This window comes from Oncorhynchus kisutch, linkage group LG1, assembly GCF_002021735.2.
Source record: "Oncorhynchus kisutch isolate 150728-3 linkage group LG1, Okis_V2, whole genome shotgun sequence".
NCBI lineage: Eukaryota > Metazoa > Chordata > Actinopteri > Salmoniformes > Salmonidae > Oncorhynchus > Oncorhynchus kisutch.
The window spans coordinates 30,337,653-30,362,789 of NC_034174.2; the positions used below are offsets into that span (position 1 = coordinate 30,337,653).

The 25,137-nt window shown below is 42.9% G+C and overlaps 1 protein-coding gene across 8 annotated transcripts in view; it reads right to left on the reverse strand.

Moving 5' to 3' along the window:
• Positions 1–25,137, reverse strand: part of LOC109882087 (transcription factor EB-like) — an 88,802-nt gene that overhangs the window by 10,116 nt on the left and 53,549 nt on the right. For 6 of the 8 annotated variants that reach the window (XM_031817222.1, XM_031817224.1, XM_031817089.1 and 3 more), the window contains 6 exons: positions 19,069–19,173; positions 17,845–18,012; positions 12,392–12,490; positions 12,091–12,288; positions 9,865–9,954; positions 543–660 (listed from right to left, as the gene is read on the reverse strand). In XM_031817222.1, the coding sequence (XP_031673082.1) occupies positions 543–660; positions 9,865–9,954; positions 12,091–12,288; positions 12,392–12,490; positions 17,845–18,012; positions 19,069–19,098 (703 nt within the window). In that variant the 5' untranslated portion in view covers positions 19,099–19,173. The remainder of the gene's footprint in view (positions 1–542; positions 661–9,864; positions 9,955–12,090; positions 12,289–12,391; positions 12,491–17,844; positions 18,013–19,068; positions 19,174–25,137) is intronic. The other 2 variants (XM_031817230.1, XM_031817095.1) reach the window with 1 other exon arrangement.

Consider the following 25,137-nt stretch of genomic DNA (forward strand, 5'->3'; position numbering starts at 1 on the left):
TATGTACGTCCCTACGAGACGGTATGTCCTGAGAAACATTCCGAAAGGAAACCTGAGCTGATTGATGTAACTCACAGGCTGGCCCTCACAATAACTGTCAATGAGGAACTACATTGCTTAAATTATTAATTGAATTCCATCACAGTAGAAATGACGTTCAATGAACCGGTCGTTTTGAGAAAAATAGACCCTGCAGAGGAGGCTGGTGGGAGGAGCTGTAAAAGGACGGGCCTATTATAATGGCATGGAGTAAAACATGTGGTTTCCATGTGTTTGATACCGTTCCATTCATTCCATTCCAGCCATTACAATGAGTCTGTCCTCCTATAGCTCCTTCCACCAGCCTCCTCTTATATCCTGGTTTACTCAGCATCTGATTGAGACCTCGGAAACCAGGTGGGAAAACTGGTAGGAAACCATTTTGGCCTGCAGGTCTATCTCTGATTGGTTGCTATTTCTCTGAGAGCTGTGTGGTTACTGTGTGTCTAAGCTTGTCTCTGATTGGTTGCCATGGCTGTGCCTGCTGCTGTGATTGGTCCTACCCGTCAGCTCTCGTTTGATGGCCAGGTTGGCAGGGCAGGAGTTGCTGGTCATGGAAATGGATTGACCGGTCATCCCAGGACCCGTGTACACGTCCAGGTGACTGCTGGACAGAGGGAGCTGAGGAGGGGACACACATCAGAATGAGCATCGCATAACCTACATTCACTCAAAAATATCAATAACACAGAGGATTGGTCATTCGGGTCACTCTCTTTGTGAGATTAGAATCCATGAGAAAGAAGAGACTGAAGGTTTAAACAGGGGTTATGCATGCTAATCCTTCAGATGAAGTATCTTCACTTAATCTCTTACAAATGACTGGTCACTTACTCTCCTATCAAGTTCAATGAAGAATGGGTTCCAACAACGACACCAAGCACATTGTAATGGCAGATCTCCTCTTCGTCTGAAGAGGAGTAAGGATCGGACCAAGATGCAGAGGGGTAAGTGTTCATGACGATATTTTAATAAGGACAAAATGAACACTCAAACAAAAACAAAAATCTACAACAACCGAAACAGTAGCACAAGCCAACAGTGAAACCCAGGCTACCTAAGTATGATTCTCAATCAGAGAACTAACGACACCTGCCTCTGATTGAGAACCATACTAGGCCGAAACAGAAACCAAACATAGAAAAACAAACAGACAGCCCACCCCAACTCACGCCCTGACCATATTAAATAAAGACAAACAGACCACCCCAACTCACGCCCTGACCATATTAAATAAAGACAGACAGCCCACCCCAACTCACGCCCTGACCATATTAAATAAAGACAAACAGCCCACCCCAACTCACGCCCTGACCATATTAAATAAAGACAAACAGACAGCCCACCCCAACTCACGCCCTGACCATATTAAATAAAGACAAACAGCCCACCCCAACTCACGCCCTGACCATATTAAATAAAGACAAACAGACCACCCCAACTCACGCCCTGACCATATTAAATAAAGACAGACAGACAGCCCACCCCAACTCACGCCCTGACCATATTAAATAAAGACAGACAGACAGCCCACCCCAACTCACGCCCTGACCATATTAAATAAAGACAGACAGACAGCCCACCCCAACTCACGCCCTGACCATATTAAATAAAGACAGACAGACAGCCCACCCCAACTCACGCCCTGACCATATTAAATAAAGACAGACAGCCCACCCCAACTCACGCCCTGACCATATTAAATAAAGACAGACAGCCCACCCCAACTCACGCCCTGACCATATTAAATAAAGACAAACAGACAGCCCACCCCAACTCACGCCCTGACCATATTAAATAAAGACAAACAGACAGCCCACCCCAACTCACGCCCCTGACCATATTAAATAAAGACAAACAGACAGCCCACCCCAACTCACGCCCTGACCATATTAAATAAAGACAAACAGACAGCCCACCCCAACTCACGCCCTGACCATATTAAATAAAGACAGACAGACAGCCCACCCCAACTCACGCCCTGACCATATTAAATAAAGACAGACAGACAGCCCACCCCAACTCACGCCCTGACCATATTAAATAAAGACAGACAGACAGCCCACCCCAACTCACGCCCTGACCATATTAAATAAAGACAGACAGACAGCCCACCCCAACTCACGCCCTGACCATATTAAATAAAGACAGACAGACAGCCCACCCCAACTCACGCCCTGACCATATTAAATAAAGACAGACAGCCCACCCCAACTCACGCCCTGACCATATTAAATAAAGACAAACAGACAGCCCACCCCAACTCACGCCCTGACCATATTAAATAAAGACAGACAGACAGCCCACCCCAACTCACGCCCTGACCATATTAAATAAAGACAGACAGCCCACCCCAACTCACGCCCTGACCATATTAAATAAAGACAAACAGACAGCCCACCCCAACTCACGCCCTGACCATATTAAATAAAGACAGACAGACAGACCACCCCAACTCACGCCCTGACCATATTAAATAAAGACAGACAGCCCACCCCAACTCACGCCCTGACCATATTAAATAAAGACAGACAGACCACCCCAACTCACGCCCTGACCATATTAAATAAAGACAGACAGCCCACCCCAACTCACGCCCTGACCATATTAAATAAAGACAAACAAAGGAAATAAAGGTCAGAACGTGACACACATCCTTCAGATGGGGAAATGATAGTTAAATAAACTATTCCTACAAGGCACTCTATTTTCAGGGCAGTTTAGAGCCCACGTTAAGCCCTTGCGGTTGTTTGATAGCCTGATACACAACCAAATTCAGGAAACCATGCACGAAACACAACCTAGGAACACATTTTTATTCCATAAACACTGTTTCCTGAGATCACCCTCAATTAACTGATTGAGAAAGAGAGAGACAGAGAGAGTGAGACTGAGAGTGACATATTTCCCTCAGATTACACAGACCCACAAAGAACACAAATCCAATTTGAATAAACTCCCATATCTATTGGGTGAAATACCATCACAGCAGCAATATTTGTGACCTGTTGCCACAAGAAAATGGCAACCAGTGAAGAACAAACACCATTGTAAATACAACCCATATTTATGTTGATTTATTTTCCATTTTGTGCTTTAAGTATTTGCACATTGTTACAACACTGTATACAGACATAACATGTGCTTGACCTATTTGCACATTGTTACAACACTGTATACAGACATAACATGTGCTTGACCTATTTGCACATTGTTACAACACTGTATACAGACATAACATGTGCTTGACCTATTTGCACATTGTTACAACACTGTATACAGACATAACATGTGCTTGACCTATTTGCACATTGTTACAACACTGTATACAGACATAACATGTGCTTGACCTATTTGCACATTGTTACAACACTGTATACAGACATAACATGACATTTGAAATGTCTCTATTCCTTTGGAACTGGAGTGTAATGTTTGCTGTTGATTTTTGATTGTTTATTTCACTGTTGTTTATTATCCATTTCACTTGCTTTGGCAACATAAACATCTGTTTCCCAGGCCAATCAAAGACAGAATGGTGAAGTCAGTATCTCCTGGGAGTTGTATGGCATCATATTGTGCGTAACCCTGGTTAGTCCTCTGAGCCTGAGGGAACTTAATAAACACACAGTGTGTTACATGTTTAGTGGCTGTAAAGAGCAGATAGCAGAAGATAACAGGCCAATATCACACCTGGAAACTACTGCCTCTAACTGCCTCTGCCCTGACAGACACACATTTATTGACTATCGGTCCATCTCTCTTCTTATCTCTATAGCTTTATTCTCTGACCATATCTCTAACCCAGCCTCTGTTTGGAAGACTAGCCGCCTCCTCTGTAGAGGTTGTGTAGAGGTTGTTTAGCTGTTACGTAGCAGGCTCTATGGGCTACTACTAGTCAAGCACCCTGATCACAGTGCCATCCGTTTTGTCACTAAAGCACCTTATACCACCCACCACTGCGACTTGTATGCTCTAGTCGGCTGGCCCTCGCTACATATTCGTCGCCAGACCCACTGGCTCCAGGTCATCTACAAGTCTATGCTAGGTAAAGCTCCGCCTTATCTCAGCTCACTGGTCACGATGGCAACACCCATCCGTAGCACGCGCTCCAGCAGGTGTATCTCACTGATCATCCCTAAAGCCAACACCTCATTTGGCCGCCTTTCGTTCCAGTACTCTGCTGCCTGTGACTGGAACGAATTGCAAAAATCGCTGAAGTTGGAGACTTTTATCTCCCTCACCAACTTCAAACATCAGCTATCTGAGCAGCTAACCGATCGCTGCAGCTGTACATAGTCTATTGGTAAATAGCCCACCCTTTTCACCTACCTCATCCCCATACTGTTTTTATATATTTACTTTTCTGCTCTTCTGCACACCAATATCTCTACCTGTACATGACCATCTGATCTTTTATCACTCCAGTGTTAATCTGCAAAATTGTAATTATTTGCCTACCTCCTCATGCCTTTTGCACACATTGTATATAGACCCCCCCTTTGTTTTCTACTGTGTTATTGACTTGTTAATTGTTTACTCCATGTGTAACTCTTTGTTGTATGCTCACACTGCTATGCTTTATCTTGGCCAGGTCGCAGTTGCAAATGAGAACTTGTTCTCAACTAGCCTACCTGGTTAAATAAAGGTGTTCTCAACTAGCCTACCTGGTTAAATAAAGGTGTTCTCAACTAGCCTACCTGGTTAAATAAAGGTGTTCTCAACTAGCCTACCTGGTTAAATAAAGGTGTTCTCAACTAGCCTACCTGGTTAAATAAAGGTGTTCTCAACTAGCCTACCTGGTTAAATAAAGGTGAAATAAAAAAAATAAAAAAAATGAGGGATTTGATGATGAATCTTCCAATAATAAAGCAACACTTTGAATTTCACACAAGAGGATGTGGCTGAAGATCTCCTTTGCAATACTAATGAGGCTTGACGGATAACAGGTAGATCCCTTATCACTGAGACGACTGACGAGCTGCCAGGTCTCACTCACACAGTTAAACCACAGGTTCAAAACAGACCGCTGTGGACCAAGACCTCTGGTCACTCATCAAGCAAACAGATCTACAGTACACTGATCAAAAGGAAATGGCATCCTCAGTAGGGTCTTCCTCTCCTTTATTTTTAAATCTGGGACATGAAGTTAAGAGTTAGGTGTAACCCTCTCCTCTCCTTGTCCCTTCCTCTCCCCTCTCTGTGACTGTCTCCCATCCTACACACAATCAGCATGACCCGATACCGTCCATTTTAAACAAACTCTCACTCTCGCAGGTCAGTCATGCCTGGTATTCTCTCAGTGGCGTTCCCAAGCTTTCCTTAAACTCCCAGATTCCACAGATTCCAGGGAGTTTACCATGATAATCCTGCTCACAGATTAGCAGATGAAATTCATTCATTAAGGGGAAAACTCAGTGTTTAAGGAAAGTTAACGAGGAAAGAACCTCCAAAAGCAGAGAGAAGATTTGTAAGGTAACTAACATTAGTCCTGAGGGATCTCATTCTAAACGTCTCAGCAGAGCACAGGGACCTTGACAGAGACTGAGAGAACAGCATAACTGTTTAGAGGTCTGCATATTAAGTCAACCGAACAAAAAAAACAAGCACATATTTTTTCGCTGATTTGCTGCACATCTGGTGCAAATTTGTAGCAATGCGATGGGAATACCTGATCTCCCTCACCATCAATACTCCATACAGAGGGCTGAATCTCCCTCACCATCAATACTCCATACAGAGGGCTGAATCTCCCTCACCATCAATACTCCATACAGAGGGCTGAATCTCCCTCACCATCAATACTCCATACAGAGGGCTGAATCTCCCTCACCATCAATACTCCATACAGAGGGCTGAATCTCCCTCACCATTAATACTCCATACAGAGGGCTGAATCTCCCTCACCATCAATACTCCATACAGAGGGCTGAATCTCCCTCACCATCAATACTCCATACAGAGGGCTGAATCTCCCTCACCATTAATACTCCATACAGAGGGCTGAATCTCCCTCACCATCAATACTCCATACAGAGGGCTGAATCTCCCTCACCATTAATACTCCATACAGAGGGCTGAATCTCCCTCACCATCAATACTCCATACAGAGGGCTGAATCTCCCTCACCATCAATACTCCATACAGAGGGCTGAATCTCCCTCACCATCAATACTCCATACAGAGGGCTGAATCTCCCTCACCATCAATACTCCATACAGAGGGCTGAATCTCCCTCACCATTAATACTCCATACAGAGGGCTGAATCTCCCTCACCATCAATACTCCATACAGAGGGCTGAATCTCCCTCACCATTAATACTCCATACAGAGGGCTGAATCTCCCTCACCATCAATACTCCATACAGAGGGCTGAATCTCCCTCACCATCAATACTCCATACAGAGGGCTGAATCTCCCTCACCATCAATACTCCATACAGATGGCTGAATCTCCCTCACCATCAATACTCCATACAGAGGGCTGAATCTATGCACAGAGACACTTAATACCACTGTCCCAGCATGCAAATCACACCGCTCAGTTTAGCTCCTGGAGGGGCAATCAATTGCCAAACAGCTAAATCTAATCAATGACTATGATATTGAATATTATGTAATCACACACACCCAATACAACACTGAGTGATCAAGAGCCAAGAACACCAAGAGATAAACCCAGCGAATGCCCTTCTATTCCACACACCCACCCACCCACCCGGGATAGAGCAGGGAGACAGGGGAGAAGCCAGCAGTGACCTTTACGCTGTCATGCCAGACAGTTAATGTCCCATGCAGTTCTCTCTCTAATGGCCGAGCGTGTCCCTCACTGGAAGCTTGCCCACAGCGATAGAGCTCAGCTCAACCGCTCCCATATCAAAGTGCTGCTTCCTTCCAGCCTCCAGCCTGCAGCACCAGTCCCAGCGGCCTGAGGACTAGACTCATCCCCTAATCAGAGACTTGAGGCTGGGAGTTAGAGATGACCCGCCCTGCCCCAGCCCCAGCCAATCCAGAGAGGGGTCATGAGGGAGGGGGGCATAACTCTCCTAACTCTCCTGCCTCACTACTGACCAAGCTGGGTGAACAAATACACATATATACATATTTCCCAACCACACACACAAATGCACGCACACACACAGACACACACACAAACCAGAGCGCAGACCTCTTACCAGTTGGATCTGTTCCCCATCTATCACCTCCACGATGGCATACGTCTTATTCATCTCCTTCATCCTTTCTTCCTTCTCTGGGTCCGTGCACTCTCCCTCTTACTCTCTCACACTGACTCACTGACTCGCTCCAGCCCTCCTCAGAGACTAACCAATCTCACCAAATCCCTCTCTCTTCTACCTCTCTTCTACACAATGAACTTTCCCCTAACTGGACTTTCAGCCTGTTTTCCCCACATCCCTCATTCCCCTCCTCCTCCACCTCTCCTTCCCTCTTCCTCCTTTTCCAAATGCCTTGTAAACAAGTTGTACTCTAACTAGCGGTGGTTTAATTGTTCATTCGGAGCCATTCCTTTAAAACACAGAGCTCTGTGCTTCTGCTCGAAGAAAGACGCTCTCAGACCACAGACTTTTTTAGGGCTAGGAATGCCCTTCTTCCTCTCTCTTTTAAAACTGCAGCACTTCACGTCAATCATTTAAAATCAATTAAATACTTAGAGTCCTTTAAAACAACTGAAGGGTTCCCCTGGGGTGGGAAGGCAGCAGCACCAGACAGCTAATTGAAGCCAATATAGATCAGCAGTTATTCATTAAACTCTGAGGAACAAAAAACCACAGGCCCACTGCCCCCCCACCAACATCAAATATCGGCCATTTTGATGTTTGGGAAGCTAAATGCAACAGCAATGACAACAACAGTAGTTCTCAGATAGGACACAAACATACAGAAGAGTCTGTAGCTTAAGATGGAGGGATTCTGATAGACGGAACAACGAGTCTCTTTCTCCCTCAGAGCCCAGTCACAGCCTTAGTACTGAAGAGTCGGCATAATCACCCCATTAACTCACATAGGGAGGGGTGGACTGGGACCAAAATAGAACAGAGAGGGGTAGGACAGGGGTGAGAGAGGTAGATAGGGACAGAGAGGGGTGAGAGAGGGGTGAGAGAGGTAGATAGGGACAGAGAGGGGTGAGAGAGGTAGATAGGGACAGAGAGGGGTGAGAGAGGGGTGAGAGAGGTTGATAGGGACAGAGATGGGTGAGAGAGGGGTGAGAGAGGTCGATAGGGACAGAGAGGGGTGAGAGAGGTAGATAGGGACAGAGAGGGGTGGGAGAGGTATATAGGGACAGAGAGGGGTGAGAGAGGGGTGAGAGAGGTAGATAGGGACAGAGAGGGGTGAGAGAGGGGTGAGAGAGGTAGATAGGGACAGAGAGGGGTGAGAGAGGTAGATAGGGACAGAGAGGGGTGAGCGAGGGGTGAGAAAGGACACGGGAGAGGCAGGAAGTGGTGAGAAATGGGTAGAGGAACGTCAAGAAGAGTACGTAAAGGGCAGAGAGGGAACAAACCTAAAATAGCCCACTGGAAGACTGATCATAAACTATACTGAACAAAAATATAAACGCAGCATGTAAAGTTTGTCCCATGAGCTGAAATAAAACATCCCTGTTAGTGAGCAGTTCTCCTTTACCAAGAGAATCCATCTACCTGACAGGTGTGGCATATTAAGAAGCTGATTAAGGGCCTCCCGGGTGGCGCAGTGATCTAATGCGCTGCGCCACCAGAGACTCTGGGTTCGCGCCCAGGCTCTGTCGCAGCCAGCCGCGACCGGGAGGTCAGTGGGGCGACCTACAATCGGCCTAGCGTCGTCCGGCAGGGATATCCTTGTCTCATCGCGCACCAGCGACTCCTGTGGCGGGCCAGGTGCAGTGCGCGCTAACCAAGGTCGCCAGGTGCACAGTGTTTCCTCCGACACATTGGTGCGGCTGGCTTCCGGGTTGGATGCGCGCTGTGTTAAGAAGCAGTGCGGCATGGTTGGGTTGTGTTTCCGAGGACACATGGCTTTCGACCTTCGTCTCTCCTGAGCCCGTACGGGAGTTGTAGCGATGAGACAAGATAGTAGTTTCTAACAATTGGACACCACGGAAAAGGGGGTAAAAATCACAACAAAAAAGACACAAAAAAGAAGCTTATTAAACTGCATGATCATTACACACTTGTACTGGGGACAATAAAAGGTCACTCTAAAATGTACAGTTTTGTCACACAACACAATGCCATTGATGTCTTAAGTTTTGAGAGAGTGTGCAGTTGACATGCTGACTGCAGGAATGTCCACCAGAGCTGTTGCCAGAAAATGTCATGTTCATTTCTCTACCAAAAGCATTCTCCAACGTCATTTTAGGGAATTTGGCGGTACGTCTAAACGGCCTCACAACCGCAGATCCCGTGTAACCATGGTAGCCCAGGACCTCCACTTCTGGTTTCTTCACCTGTGGGATCGTCTGAGACCAGCGCCCCGGACAGCTGATGAAATTAAGGAGTATTTATGTCTCTAATAAAGCCCTTTTGTGGGGAATAACTCATTCTGATTGGTAGGGCCTGGCTGCCAAGTGGGTGGGCCTATGCCCTCCCTGGCACACCCATGGCTGCACACCTGACCAGTCATGTGAAATCCATAGATTAAGGCCTAATTTATTCATTTCAATGGACTGATTTCCTTATATGAACTGTAACTAAAATCGTTGAAATGGTTGCATGTTGCGTTTATATTTTTCTTCAGTATATTAGTCGAATCTATTCATCTCAACACACATCCACATAACCTACCCAACCCACCTAACCCACCCAACCCACCTGGTGTAATACTTACTGTGTTGGACATCTGAACAGGGTCAATGTACTGCTGGATGTCATCATAGCTCGACTGCATGCTGATGATGTCATCGATGACCTCATCCATCTGTGCCAAGAACAAGGAGGGGAAAACTGTTTAAATAGTTATACATTCAAGTACACTAAGATCAGTGATGCCAAATCATATACAGACAGACCAAGGCAGCCATGTTGTGCAAACTGAGTATATCAACTTCATTATCATGCCAGACGTTTCTTGCAGATGTGCTACACACTGGTGGTGAATGAAGTTCCCTATATAATATGCAATGCATTAACACTGAAGTGTGAGCCAGCTCTCTGGAAAAAGGTTGTTAAAATGAATTACGTGAAAAGTTATCATTAACTTTTATTGACCATCTCTTGCACCTTGTACCAAAAGCTTCTTTAATGCACAGTATGCACCTTGTACCGAAAGCTTCTTTAATGCACAGTATGCACCTTGTACAGTAAGCTTCTTCAATGCACAGTATGCACCTTGTACAGTAAGTTTCTTCAATGCACAGTATGCACCTTGTACAGTAAGCTTCTTCAATGCACAGTTTGCACCTTGTACAGTAAGTTTCTTCAATGCACAGTATGCACCTTGTACAGTAAGTTTCTTCAATGCACAGTATGCACCTTGTACAGTAAGCTTCTTCAATGCACAGTATGCACCTTGTACAGTAAGTTTCTTCAATGCACAGTATGCACCTTGTACAGTAAGCTTCTTCAATGCACAGTATGCACCTTGTACAGTAAGTTTCTTCAATGCACAGTATGCACCTTGTACAGTAAGCTTCTTCAATGCACAGTATGCGTCTTGTGCAGTAAGCTTCTTCAATGCACAGTATGCACCTTGTACAGTAAGCTTCTTCGATGCACAGTATGCACCTTGTACAGTAAGCTTCTTCAATGCACAGTATGCACCTTGTACAGTAAGTTTCTTCAATGCACAGTATGCACCTTGTACAGTAAGCTTCTTCAATGCACAGTATGCACCTTGGCTGGAGTGCAACATACGGAATGCTAGTTGAGGTTAACTAACTGTTCTGTTAACGGACTTGAGGCTGAGGCTAGTTGAGGTTAACTAACTGTTCTGTTAACTGACTTGAGGCGGAGGCTAGTTGAGGTTAACTAACTGTTCTGTTGTTGGTCCGTTGTAGTTGAATGATGCACTTCTGACCTCTACAGTTGCTGGTCTGCTCAGGTCTGTAGAAGATGCTGGTAGAGTTAAGTTATATGTGTTGCTACGCCAGTGTGTGTGTGTGTGTGGACCAAAGTCTGTGGGGTTCAAAGGGCGTTACAGTGTGTGTTATCCCCCTGTCATGCGTTAAGCTGTAATTACTTTAGCGAGGCCATAATGGAGCATTTAAAGTGCAATGATAATCAGAGCTAGTTAGCCTCAGTTAGCTAACACAGTGACCTTCGGGTGCACACACACACACACACACACACACACACACACACACACACACACACACACACACACACACACACACACACACACACACACACACACACACACACACACACACGATAGTAGGTTGCAATCCATCACAATAAGGTGCAATGCTGTCATAATGATGCCTTCATAAACTGTGAATAGAATATAATGTAATCCCTAAATCCTCTCTTTATACAGCCTGGTAATCAAGTTGTATAGGAGATATTGCAGGGTTATATGTTCAATCCCACACGTTCTAGGCTTTATGGACCAAGGGAATGTGTCCATGATTTATGTCTTGTTGAGGTCAGGTCAGCCCCCTCAGAAATACAGTGAATTACAGAACATCACTTTCTCACAGATTATCACAGCTGAGACGGCTTTTATGTTTGTCTAGACATGAGCTTTAGTACAACAGTGTGTGCAAACATGTGTGTTTGTGTTGAGTGTGAGAGAGTATATCTGTGTTGTGATTGTGTGCATAAGTCGTTTGTATCTGTGTGTTCATGAACTGTATGCATTCCTGAAGTCTCCAACCCAGTAGCCCTCCAGAATCATTGGAGATCCCTGTGTGTATTTGCTGTGTGTGAGTGAGTGTATTTGCTGTGTGTGAGTGTGTGTATTTGCTGTGTGCGAGTGTGTGTATTTGCTGTGTGTGAGTGTGTGTATTTGCTGTGTGCGAGTGTGTGTATTTGCTGTGTGTGAGTGTGTCTATTTGCTGTGTGTGAGTGTGAGGGTGTGTATGGATTGTATGTGTGCAAGTGTGTGTGTAAGTACCTCGTGTACCTCGTTCTCGTGGCTGGAGCCGATGTTGAGCATTGCCATGGGGCTGTTAGGGGCGCTGTTTCCTGTGATGAGCTGCTCTGTACGGAGCCGGGGGGAGTGGAGAGGAGGGGGGGCCGAGGAAGAGGTCCCCGGGGGAGCCAGAGTGGGGGGAGGGGATGGTTGGACCACCCCTGTTACTGCATGTACTGTCTGCACAGAGAGGAGAGAGAGAGAGTGTGTTGAAGAAAGAGATGGAGGGAGAGAGAGACCAAGACAGATCGAGACAGAGAGAAAGAGGCAGACTGTGAGGTACCTGCTTGGTGGCGTAGGTGGTGGAGAGGTACTCCTTCACCTGTTGTCTCTGGGACTGGCGAATGTGGTAGTCTGTAGGGTTCTCCAGGTGAGTCTGCACCTGAACACACGCAAGCAACACACCACACCAAGAGTTAAACACAGTTGACATCATAATCAGACAAACTGCTCATCATATCAGACATACATTACTGAATTCTCTCTGAACTATGTCAACAGCTTCATTTACCATTGCGTGCTGGTTGTCCATTGCCCATTGGTATGAGCCACAATAGTTTGTTGTCCATTGGTATGAGCCACAATACCACAACAGTTTGTTGTGTATGGAACCCCAACATTGTTTCTGTAACCCTACAGTAGAGCCGTAGTAAAGCCTGTAGTCCCCAGGCCTGACCAGGGAGTAACAGAGGGTAGTAATAGGGGGTAGTAATAGAGGGTATTAATAGAGGGTAGTATTAGGGGGTAGTAATAGGGGGTAGTAATAGAGGGTATTAATAGAGGGTAGTAATAGAGGGTAGTAATAGAGGGTAGTAATAGGGGGTAGTAATAGAGGGTAGTAATAGAGGGTAGTAATAGAGGGTAGTAATAGAGGGTAGTAATAGAGGGTATTAATAGAGGGTAGTAATAGGGGGTAGTAATAGAGGGTATTAATAGGGGGTAGTAACAGAGGGTAGTAATAGGGGGTAGAAATAGGGGGTAGTAATAGAGGGTAGTAATAGGGGGTAGTAATAGAGGGTAGTAAGAGGGGGTAGTAATAGAGGGTATTAATAGGGGGTAGAAATAGGGGGTAGTAATAGAGGGTAGTAATAGAGGGTAGTAATAGGGGGTAGTAATAGGGGGTAGTAATAGGGGGTAGTAATAGGGGGTAGTAATAGAGGGTAGTAATAGGGGGTAGTAATAGGGGGTAGTAATAGAGGGTAGTAATAGAGGGTAGTAATAGGGGGTAGTAATAGGGGGTAGTAATAGAGGGTAGTAATATGGGGTAGTAATAGAGGGTAGTAATAGGGGGTTGTAATAGAGGGTAGTAATAGGGGGTAGTAATAGGGGGTAGTAATAGGGGGTAGTAATAGAGGGTAGTAATAGGGGGTAGTAATAGGGGGTTGTAATAGAGGGTAGTAATAGAGGGTAGTAATAGGGGGTAGTAATAGGGGGTAGTAATAGGGGGTAGTAATAGGGGGTAGTAATAGGGGGTAGTAATAGAGGGTAGTAATAGAGGGTAGTAATAGAGGGTAGTAATAGAGGGTAGTAATAGGGGGTAGTAATAGAGGGTAGTAATAGGGGGTAGTAATAGGGGGTAGTAATAGGGGGTAGTAATAGGGGGTAGTAATAGGGGGTAGTAATAGGGGGTAGTAATAGGGGGTAGTAATAGGGGGTAGTAATAGGGGGTATTAATAGAGGGTAGTAATAGGGGGTAGTAATAGGGGTAGTAATAGGGGGTAGTAATAGAGGGTAGTAATAGGGGGTAGTAATAGAGGGTATTAATAGAGGGTAGTAATAGGGGGTAGTAATAGAGGGTAGTAATAGGGGGTAGTAATAGAGGGTAGTAATAGGGGGTAGTAATAGAGGGTAGTAATAGAGGGTAGTAATAGAGGGTAGTAATAGGGGGTAGTAATAGGGGGTAGTAATAGGGGGTAGTAATAGAGGGTAGTAATAGGGGGTAGTAATAGAGTAGAGTATGGTAGAGAGAATGGGGTAGGATAGAATATGGTAGAGTGTGGTAGAGTATAGTATAATAGAGTAGAGTATGGTAGAGTAGAATAGAGTATAGTATAATAGGGTAGAGTAGAATAGGGTAGTGTAGAATAGAGTAAAGTAGGGTAGATTAGAATAGGGTAGAGTAGAGTAAAGTAGGGTGGTGTAGAATAGAGTAGGATAGAGTAGAATAGGGTAGAGTAGAGTAGAATAGAGTAATGTAGGGTAGAATAGAATAGAGTAGGGTGGAGTATAATAGGGTAGAATAGGGTAGAGTAGGGTAGAGTAGAATAGGGTAGAGTAGAATAGGGTAGAGTAGGGTAGAATAGAGTAGGGTAGAGTAGAATAGGGTAGAGTAGGGTAGAGTAGAATAGAGTATGTAGAATAGGGTAGAGTAGAATAGAGTATGGTAGAGTAAAGTATAGTATGGTAGAGTAGAGTATGGTAGAATAGGGTAGAGTAGAATAGGGTAGAGTAGAATAGAGTATGGTAGAGTAAAGTATAGTATGGTAGAGTAGAATAGTGTAGAGTAGAGTATGGTAGAGTAGAATAGAGTATGGTAGAGTAAGGTAGAGTAGAATAGAGTATGGTAGAATAGGGTAGAGTAGAATAGGGTAGAGTAGAATAGAGTATGGTAGAATCGGGTAGAGTAGAATAGTGTAGAGTAGAATATGGTAGAGTATTTAATTTTACCTTTATTTAACCAGGCAAGTCAGTTAAGAACACATTCTTATTTTCAATGACGGCCTGGGAACAGTGGGTTAACTGCCTGTTCAGGGGCAGAACGACAGATTTGTACCTTGTCAGCTCAGGGGTTTGAACTCGCAACCTTCCGGTTACTAGTCCAATGCTCTAACCACTAGGCTACGCTGCCGGGTAGAGTAGAATAGGGTAGAGTAGAATAGGGTACGGTAGAGTAGAATAGAGTATGGTAGAGCAGAATAGGGTAGAATAGAATATCGTAGAGTAGGGTAGAGTAGAGTAGAGTAGAATAAGGTAGGGTAGAATAGAGTAGGGTAGAGTAGAATAGGGGAGAGTTTAGTAGAATAGAGCATGGTAGAGTATGGCAGAGTATGGTAGAATAGAATAGGGCAGAGTAGAATAGGGTAGAGTGGAAAAGAGTATGGCAGGGTAGGGTAGAGTAGAATAGAGTATGGTAGAGTAGAATAGGGTAGTGTAGAGTAGGGTAGAGTAGACCAGAGTATGGTAGAGTAGAGTAGAATAGGGTAGAGTAGAATAGGGTAGGGTCGAGTAGAATAGAGTATGGTAGAGTAGGGTAGAATAGGTAGAGTAGACTAGGGTAGAGTAGAACAGAGTATGGTAGGGTAGAATAGGGTAGTGTAGAGTAGGGTAGGGTAGAGTAGAGTAGAATAGGGTAGGGTCGAGTAGAATAGGGTAGAGTAGAGTAGAATAGGGTAGAGTAGAGTAGAATAGGGTAGAGTAGAATAGAGTAGGACAGGTTAGAGTAGAGTAGAATAGGGTAGAGTAGAGTAGAATAGGGTAGAGTAGAGTAGAATAGGGTAGAGTAGAGTAGAATAGGGTAGGGTCGAGTAGAATAGGGTAGGGTCGAGTAGAATAGGGTAGGGTAGAGTAGAATAGAGTAGGACAGGTTAGAGTAGAGTAGAATAGGGCAGGTTAGAGTAGAGTAAGGTAGAGTACAGTATGGTACACACTTACTGTGTGTGTGCATGCCCGTGAGTAAGTGTGGGTCTGTTTATTTACAGTTGAAAAACGGTCAGTGACACATTGCTATGGGCCCACAGGGACAAAACAGTAACAGCAGTCAGATCTATTTGTCATAACTCATGTCTCTGTCAGAACAAATAAAGTTCACATGCACTAAGGTAAAGGAATGACAGGAAGACTGGTACAGTTTTCGACCAACAGTTGTCAACAGTACAGAGGTGAAGATATAGAGCAGAGACTTCCTCACTACTTGGAGGAAGTTAACTTCTACACGTATGTATAATTCTAATTCACCCACCGTTGCCTCCCCTGAAAATTACACACACACACAGTATGAACCCACGACACAGAGAAGAAACAGAGACACTGACAAATGACAGAGACTGAGAGAAAGACAAAATGTACTCTCCTCACACACACTGATACGAACATTCACTGTCATCTGTGGAATCAGACAAAATGTCAGATAACCCTTATCTCCTGCTGTCAGTACAGTATCTTACTTCTGTCACACACACACGCGCGCACACACACACACACACACACACACACACACACACACACACAGCTTGCCATGTCATGATGAAGACTGATTCTCCGTCACCCTACCTTGTTGCTGTTCCACCGCATTTTATTCTCAGTCTCTTTATCTCTGTATTTCTTTCCCTCTCCGTTTCCTTCTCGGTCTTTGCTGTTTGCACCCCTTTCTAGTCCAGTCCACCTAGCAGAAGTGATCCAGCCCTGACCACCTCCACTGCACCCAGGAGGAGCTCAGTGAGGCTGGCTGACCCTCAGCAACACGTGAGTGGATTACCCCTTCTCCTAAATCCCCCTCTCTTTCTCTGCCTGAATCTCTACCCTTTCTCTATCATCTCCAGTATGTTTTCTCTTTTTCACCTACAGGGCCTTCAGAAAGTATTCACACCCCTTGACGTTTTCCACATTTTGTTGTGTTACAAAGTGGGATTCAAATTGACTGATTTTCAAGCAGATTTAAGTCAAAACTGGAACCTGGCCACTGAGGAACATTCACTGCCTTCTTGGTAAGCAACTCCAGTTTAGATTTGGCCTTGTGTTTTGGGTTATTGTTTTGGTGAAGGGTGAATTAATCTCCCAGTGTCTGTTGGAAAGCAGACTAAATCAGGTTTTCCTCTAGGATTTTGCCAGTGCTTAGCTCCATTCTGTTAACTTTTTATCCTGAAAAACTCCCCAGTCCTTAACAATTATAAGCATGGCCTCATGGTGAAATCCCTAAGCGGTTTCCTCTCTCTCCGGAAACTGAGTTAGGAAGGAAGGCTGTACCTTTGTGGTGACTGGGTGTATTGATTCACCATGCAAAGTGTAATTAATAACTTCACCATGCTCAAAGGGATATTCAATGTCTGCTTTTTTATTTTTACCCATCTACTAATAGGTACCCTTCTTTGTGAGGCATTGGAAAATCTCTCTGGTCTTGGTGGTTGAATCTGTTTGAAATTCACTGCTGGACTGAGGGACCTTACAGATAACTGTGGGGTATGTGTGGAGTACAGAGATCATCTTAAACATCATTATAGCACACAGAGTGAGTCCATGAAAAGTTAAGGGATGTGAATACTCTCCGTCACCATTCTTTATCCTCCATTTCCATTGTTTCTTTTCCCTTCTCTATACCCTCTCTCTCTCTCTCTTCATCTCCCCCTTAGTGCACAGTACTTCTAATCAATCCCTTTTCCCTTCTCTATACCCTCTCTCTCTCTCTCTCTTCATCTCCCCCTTAGTGCACAGTACTTCTAATCAATCCCTTTTCCCTTCTCTATACCCTCTCTCTCTCTCTCTCTTCATCTCCCCCTTAGTGCACAGTACTTCTAATCAATCCCTTTTCCCTTCTCTATACCCTCTCTCTCTCTCTCTCTTCATCTCCCCCTTAGTGCACAGTACTTCTAATCAATCCCTTTTCACTTTTTCCACCTGACTCCTTCCCTCACTTCAACCCCGCCTCCCTCTGATGTGGGTGTTGACTGAGTGTGGGTGTTGACTGAATGTGCGCAATCCCTGAGGACACACACACACCTACTCTCTATCTCTCGGTCTTACCTTGAGGACCTCCACAGGCACCTGCATGCTCTGGCAGTGTTGTGGAGTGTTGATGGCAGGGCTGGGTGCTGGGGCAGACATACGCTGCTGTTGCATGTACTGCAGCGCCGCATTCTGCTGCAGTTGCCGCTCCCGCTGCTCCTCCTGCTGCAGCTGGTCTCGCATCAGCTGACAATACATACATCCATCAGTCAGTCAGTAAAAACATCAGTCAGTAAAATACATCAGTCAGTAAAATACATCAGTCAGTAAAATACATCAGTCAGTCAGTCAATACATCAGTCAGTCAGTCAAATACATCCATCAGTCAGTCAGTCAGTAAAATACATCCATCAGTCAGTCAGTCAATACATCAGTCAGTCAGTCAGTCAGTCAATACATCAGTCAGTCAGTCAAATGCATCAGTCAGTCAGTCAGTCAAATACATCCATCAGTCAGTCAATCAGTAAAATACATCCATCAGTCAGTCAATCAGTAAAATACATCCATCAGTCAGTCAGTCAGTAAAATACATCAGTCAGTCAGTCAGTCAAATACATCCATCAGTCAGTCAGTCAAATACATCAATCAGTCAGTCAGTCAGTCAAATATATCCGTCAATCAGTCAGTCAAATACATACATCAATCAGTCAGTCAGTACATCAGTCAGTCAGTCAGTCAAATACATTCATCAGTCAGTCAGTCAAACACATCTGTCAATCAGTCAGTCAGTCAGTCAGTCAATACATCAGTCAGTCAGTTAAATACATCCATCAATCAGTCAGTCAGTCAATACATCAGTCAGTCAGTTAAATACATCCATCAATCAGTCAGTCAGTCAATACATCAGTCAGTCAGTCAAATACATTCATCAATCAGTCAGTACATCAGTCAGTCAGTCAGTCAATTCATCAGTCAGTCAGTGAGTCAGTCAAATACATCCATCAGTCAGTCAGTCAATACATCAGTCAGTCAGTCAGTCAATACACCAGTCAGTCAGTCAGTCAATACACCAGTCAGTCAGTCAGTCAATACATCAATCAGTCAGTCAGTCAGTCAGTCAGGCAGTCAAATACATCCATCAATCAGTCAGTCAGTCAATACATCAGTCAGTCCGTCAATAGATCAGTCAGTCAATACATCCATCAATCAGTCAGTCAGTCAAGACATCAGTCAGTCAATTAATACATCTACTGTATACATAGTGTACTATGTAATAAATCAATCAGTCCAAAATGTGTTTACCTGCAGCCGCAGCCCTATTCGTGAGGCCATGGCTGGGGGGCGAGGGGGGAGGGGAGGGCGAGCCGACGCAGACGCACTGCAGTCCAGCCCGAGAGAGTGAGGAAGCTGAGGGAAGAGGGAGAGTAAAGGTGGTGTTAGAATACTATGTTAGAAAGTCACACAGGTGTAAGGCCTCATGAGTCCTGCCACTGTGGTCCCCGACATCACCAACCATGTCCTTTTACCTTCTAATCATCTCAGTCAGACCTGGAAAACTAGACATTCAAATCACATTTCTTACCAACTAATCAATTAGTGTAATCAACAAGGATATAATCCACAACCACATCCCTCCAGGTCTGTCTGTACCCCTGTCAGGACACGTGGAATATAAAGTTAATGTACAATACAGTAGACCACAATGCATCAGTCTGTTTATGCTGTATTAGCAAGTCATATGATGTCTGGCCAGTACATAAACCATCTAATGAATAACATCCCTAAATGTTTCCATATCAGACACAGACAATGCCATATATTCACTGTCTGTTAACTAGCAGCTGCCCCATGGCTTTGGAACAGGGGGGACGAGGACAACTGGATCCCAGGTCACGAACTATCAGTACTGTCTATGTGTTAACATCATGTAATGTTAAAGTGTGTGAAAACAAAATCAAGTGACTAATGAAACCAATGCCACTATGATGAACTCCCTTGTCCCTTCAGTGTATGACAAGCACAGTAGCCAGTCTTTCAGCATGATAATACAGTAAGTCTTTAGGCATCTTAAGAGTAGGTAAGGGCCATATTCAATCATAGAAAACCTGGTCTCCAGGGTAAGACAAAAACATCATAATATTTACAGTTTGAAACTAAAAGGAATCTCAAGTGCATGCTACTTTTAATGCCTTTTCCTCTCTGTGGTTTAGATTGAATAAAACTGTGCATTAGGAGGCAATGGAGGCTGGGTGGGGGAGGTTTGGGGAGAAGGGAGGGTTAGGGGGGCAGGTGTGGGCACATCAGACCAACCCCCTCCAGGCTCAAGCCCTGGGCCTACGAGCATACCCATGGTTACCATTGGGGAAGTCATGTGGAAGTCATGTGGTCCGGTTGTTGTGTGGAGGTCATGTGAGCAGCCTTGTCGAGGGGGAACACCCTCACCATCGCCCACCTCCACACCCTTCCTCCTCCACCTCCAACCCACCCGTCTCTAACTTAGGAGAGCCCCAGAGTTCCCTTTTCAGCAGTGTTAAAACTACACCTGATCTGCTGTTATTCTGCTCTCTGGGACTGTTCCTTTCAGACCAATGAAATGTAAGTCAATGTGAATAAAAGTGCAGCCGTGGCCTGAGAGTATGTTTCTACCGTTTCATCCAGATGCACAATAAGAAGCCATGCCAGAGAGACATCAACCAATCAGAGAAGACATCTCAACCTTCATCAGATACACAGGCCATACATGGGCATGGAGAGAGAGAAGGGAAAGAGAGAGAGAGAAGCTCACTGTGTGTGAGGTACAATAAGAAGGGCAGCTCCTATTGAGAAGGACTGAGGCCGCCTGTTGTCCACCGTGTACATTTCAGTGCCCGCTTTGTGCATACTGGCTGGTCCAAATGCACGCACAGCGTTCTGACTCCAAGCGCCATCACTACTACAGCATGGCAGCACACAGACAACCACCACCTAACCAGGACCAGCCAAACACAAACAACAACTACATCAACTACCACTACTGCTGCTACTATTACACCACTACTGCTGCTACTATTAACAGTATTACACCACTACTGCTGCTACTATTACACCACTACTACTGCTACTATTAACACTATTACACCACTACTATTAACACTACTACTACTACTACTATTAACACTATTACACCACTACTACTGCTACTATTAACACTATTACACCACTACTATTAACACTACTACTACTACTACTATTAACACTATTACACCACTACTACTGCTACTATTAACACTATTACACCACTACTATTAACACTACTACTACTACTACTATTAACACTATTACACCACTACTACTGCTACTATTAACACTATTACACCACTACTATGAACACTATTACACCACTACTACTGCTACTATTAACACTATTACACCACTACTATTAACACTATACACTACTACTACTACTGCTATTACACCACTACTATTAACACTATACACTACTACTACTACTGCTATTACACCACTACTATTAACACTATTACACCACTACTATTAACACTACTACTGCTACTATTAACACAATTACAACACTACTATTAACACTACTACTGCTACTATTAACACAATTACAACACTACTCTGCTACTATTAACACTATTACACCACTACTATTAACACTATTACACCACTACTATTAACACTATTACACCACTACTACTATTAACACTATTACACCACTACTACTCTGCTACTATTAACACTATTACACCACTACTACTGCTACTATTAACACAATTACAACACTACTACTGCTACTATTAACACTATACACTACTACTACTACTGCTATTACACCACTACTACTGCTACTATTAACACAATTACAACACTACTACTGCTACTATTAACACAATTACAACACTACTACTGCTACTATTAACACTATTACTGCTACTATTAACACTATACACTACTACTACTACTGCTATTACACCACTACTACTGCTACTATTAACACTATTACAACACTACTACTGCTACTATTAACACTATACACTACTACTACTACTGCTATTACACCACTACTACTGCTACTATTAACACAATTACAACACTACTATTAACACTACTACTGCTACTATTAACACAATTACAACACTACTCTGCTACTATTAACACTATTACACCACTACTATTAACACTATTACACCACTACTATTAACACTATTACACCACTACTACTATTAACACTATTACTGCTACTATTAACACTATTACACCACTACTATTAACACTATTACACCACTACTACTCTGCTACTATTAACACTATTACACCACTACTACTGCTACTATTAACACAATTACAACACTACTACTGCTACTATTAACACTATACACTACTACTACTACTGCTATTACACCACTACTACTGCTACTATTAACACAATTACAACACTACTACTGCTACTATTAACACAATTACAACACTACTACTGCTACTATTAACACTATTACTGCTACTATTAACACTATACACTACTACTACTACTGCTATTACACCACTACTACTGCTACTATTAACACTATTACAACACTACTACTGCTACTATTAACACTATACACTACTACTACTACTGCTATTACACCACTACTACTGCTACTATTAACACAATTACACCACTACTCCTGCTACTATTAGCACAATTACAACACTACTACTGCTACTATTAACACTATTACTGCTACTATTAACACTATACACTACTACTACTGCTATTACACCACTACTACTGCTACTAATAACACTATTACTGCTACTATTAACACTATACACTACTACTACTGCTATTACACCACTACTATTAACACTATTACACCACTACTATTAACACTATTACACCACTACTACTGCTACTATTAACACTAATACACCACTATTACTGCTACTATTAACACTATTACACCACTACTGCTGCTACTATTACACCACTACTACTGCTACTATTAACACTATTACACCACTACTATTAACACTATTACACCACTACTACTGCTACTATTAACACAATTACAACACTACTACTGCTACTATTAACACTATACACTACTACTACTACTACTGCTATTACACCACTACTACTGCTACTATTAACACAATTACAACACTACTACTGCTACTATTAACACAATTACAACACTACTACTGCTACTATTAACACTATTACTGCTACTATTAACACTATACACTACTACTACTACTGCTATTACACCACTACTACTGCTACTATTAACACTATTACAACACTACTACTGCTACTATTAACACTATACACTACTACTACTACTGCTATTACACCACTACTACTGCTACTATTAACACAATTACAACACTACTACTGCTACTATTAACACAATTACAACACTACTACTGCTACTATTAACACTATACACTACTACTACTACTACTGCTATTACACCACTACTATTAACACTATTACACCACTACTATTAACACTATTACACCACTACTACTGCTACTATTAACACTAATACACCACTATTACTGCTACTATTAACACTATTACACCGCTACTGCTGCTACTATTACACCACTACTACTGCTACTATTAACACTTTTACACCACTACTACTGCTACTATTAACACTATTACACCACTACTATTAACACTATTACACCACTACTACTGCTACTATTAACACAATTACAACACTACTACTGCTACTATTAACACTATACACTACTACTACTACTACTGCTATTACACCACTACTACTGCTACTATTAACACAATTACAACACTACTACTGCTACTATTAACACAATTACAACACTACTACTGCTACTATTAACACAATTACAACACTACTACTGCTACTATTAACACTATTACTGCTACTATTAACACTATACACTACTACTGCTACTGCTATTACACCACTACTACTGCTACTATTAACACTATTACAACACTACTACTGCTATTACACCACTACTACTGCTACTATTAACACAATTACAACACTACTACTGCTACTATTAACACAATTACAACACTACTACTGCTACTATTAACACTATTACTGCTACTATTAACACTATACACTACTACTACTGCTATTACACCACTACTACTGCTACTATTAACACTATACACTACTACTACTGCTATTACACCACTACTACTGCTACTATTAACACTATACACCACTACTACTGCTACTAGTAACACTATTACAGCTACTATTAACACTATTACACCACTACTATTAACACTATTACACCACTACTACTGCTACTATTAACACTAATACACCACTATTACTGCTACTATTAACACTATTACACCACTACTGCTGCTACTATTACACCACTACTACTGCTACTATTAACACTATTACACCACTATTACTGCTACTATTAACACTATTACACCACTATTACTGCTACTATTAACACTATTACACCACTACTACTGCTACTATTAACACTATTACACCACTACTACTGCTACTATTAACACTATTACACCACTACTATTAACACTATTACACCACTACTACTGCTACTATTAACACTAATACACCACTATTACTGCTACTATTAACACTAATACACCACTATTACTGCTACTATTAACACTATTACACCACTACTGCTGCTACTATTACACCACTACTACTGCTACTATTAACACTATTACACCACTATTACTGCTACTATTAACACTATTACACCACTATTACTGCTACTATTAACACTATTACACCACTACTACTGCTACTATTAACACTATTACACCACTATTACTGCTACTATTAACACTATTACACCACTACTACTGCTACTATTAACACTATTACACCACTACTGCTGCTACTATTAACACTATTACACCACTACTACTGCTACTATTAACACTATTACACCACTACTACTGCTACTATTAACACTATTACACCACTACTACTGCTACTATTAACACTATTACACCACTATTACTGCTACTATTAACACTATTACACCACTACTGCTGCTACTATTAACACTAATACACCACTATTACTGCTACTATTAACACTATTACACCACTACTGCTGCTACTATTACACCACTACTACTGCTACTATTAACACTAATACACCACTATTACTGCTACTATTAACACTAATACACCACTATTACTGCTACTATTAACACTATTACACCACTACTACTGCTACTATTAACACTATTACACCACTACTACTCTGCTACTATTAACACTATTACACCACTACTATTAACACTATTACTGCTACTATTAACACTATTACACCACTACTACTCTGCTACTATTAACACTATTACACCACTACTATTAACACTATT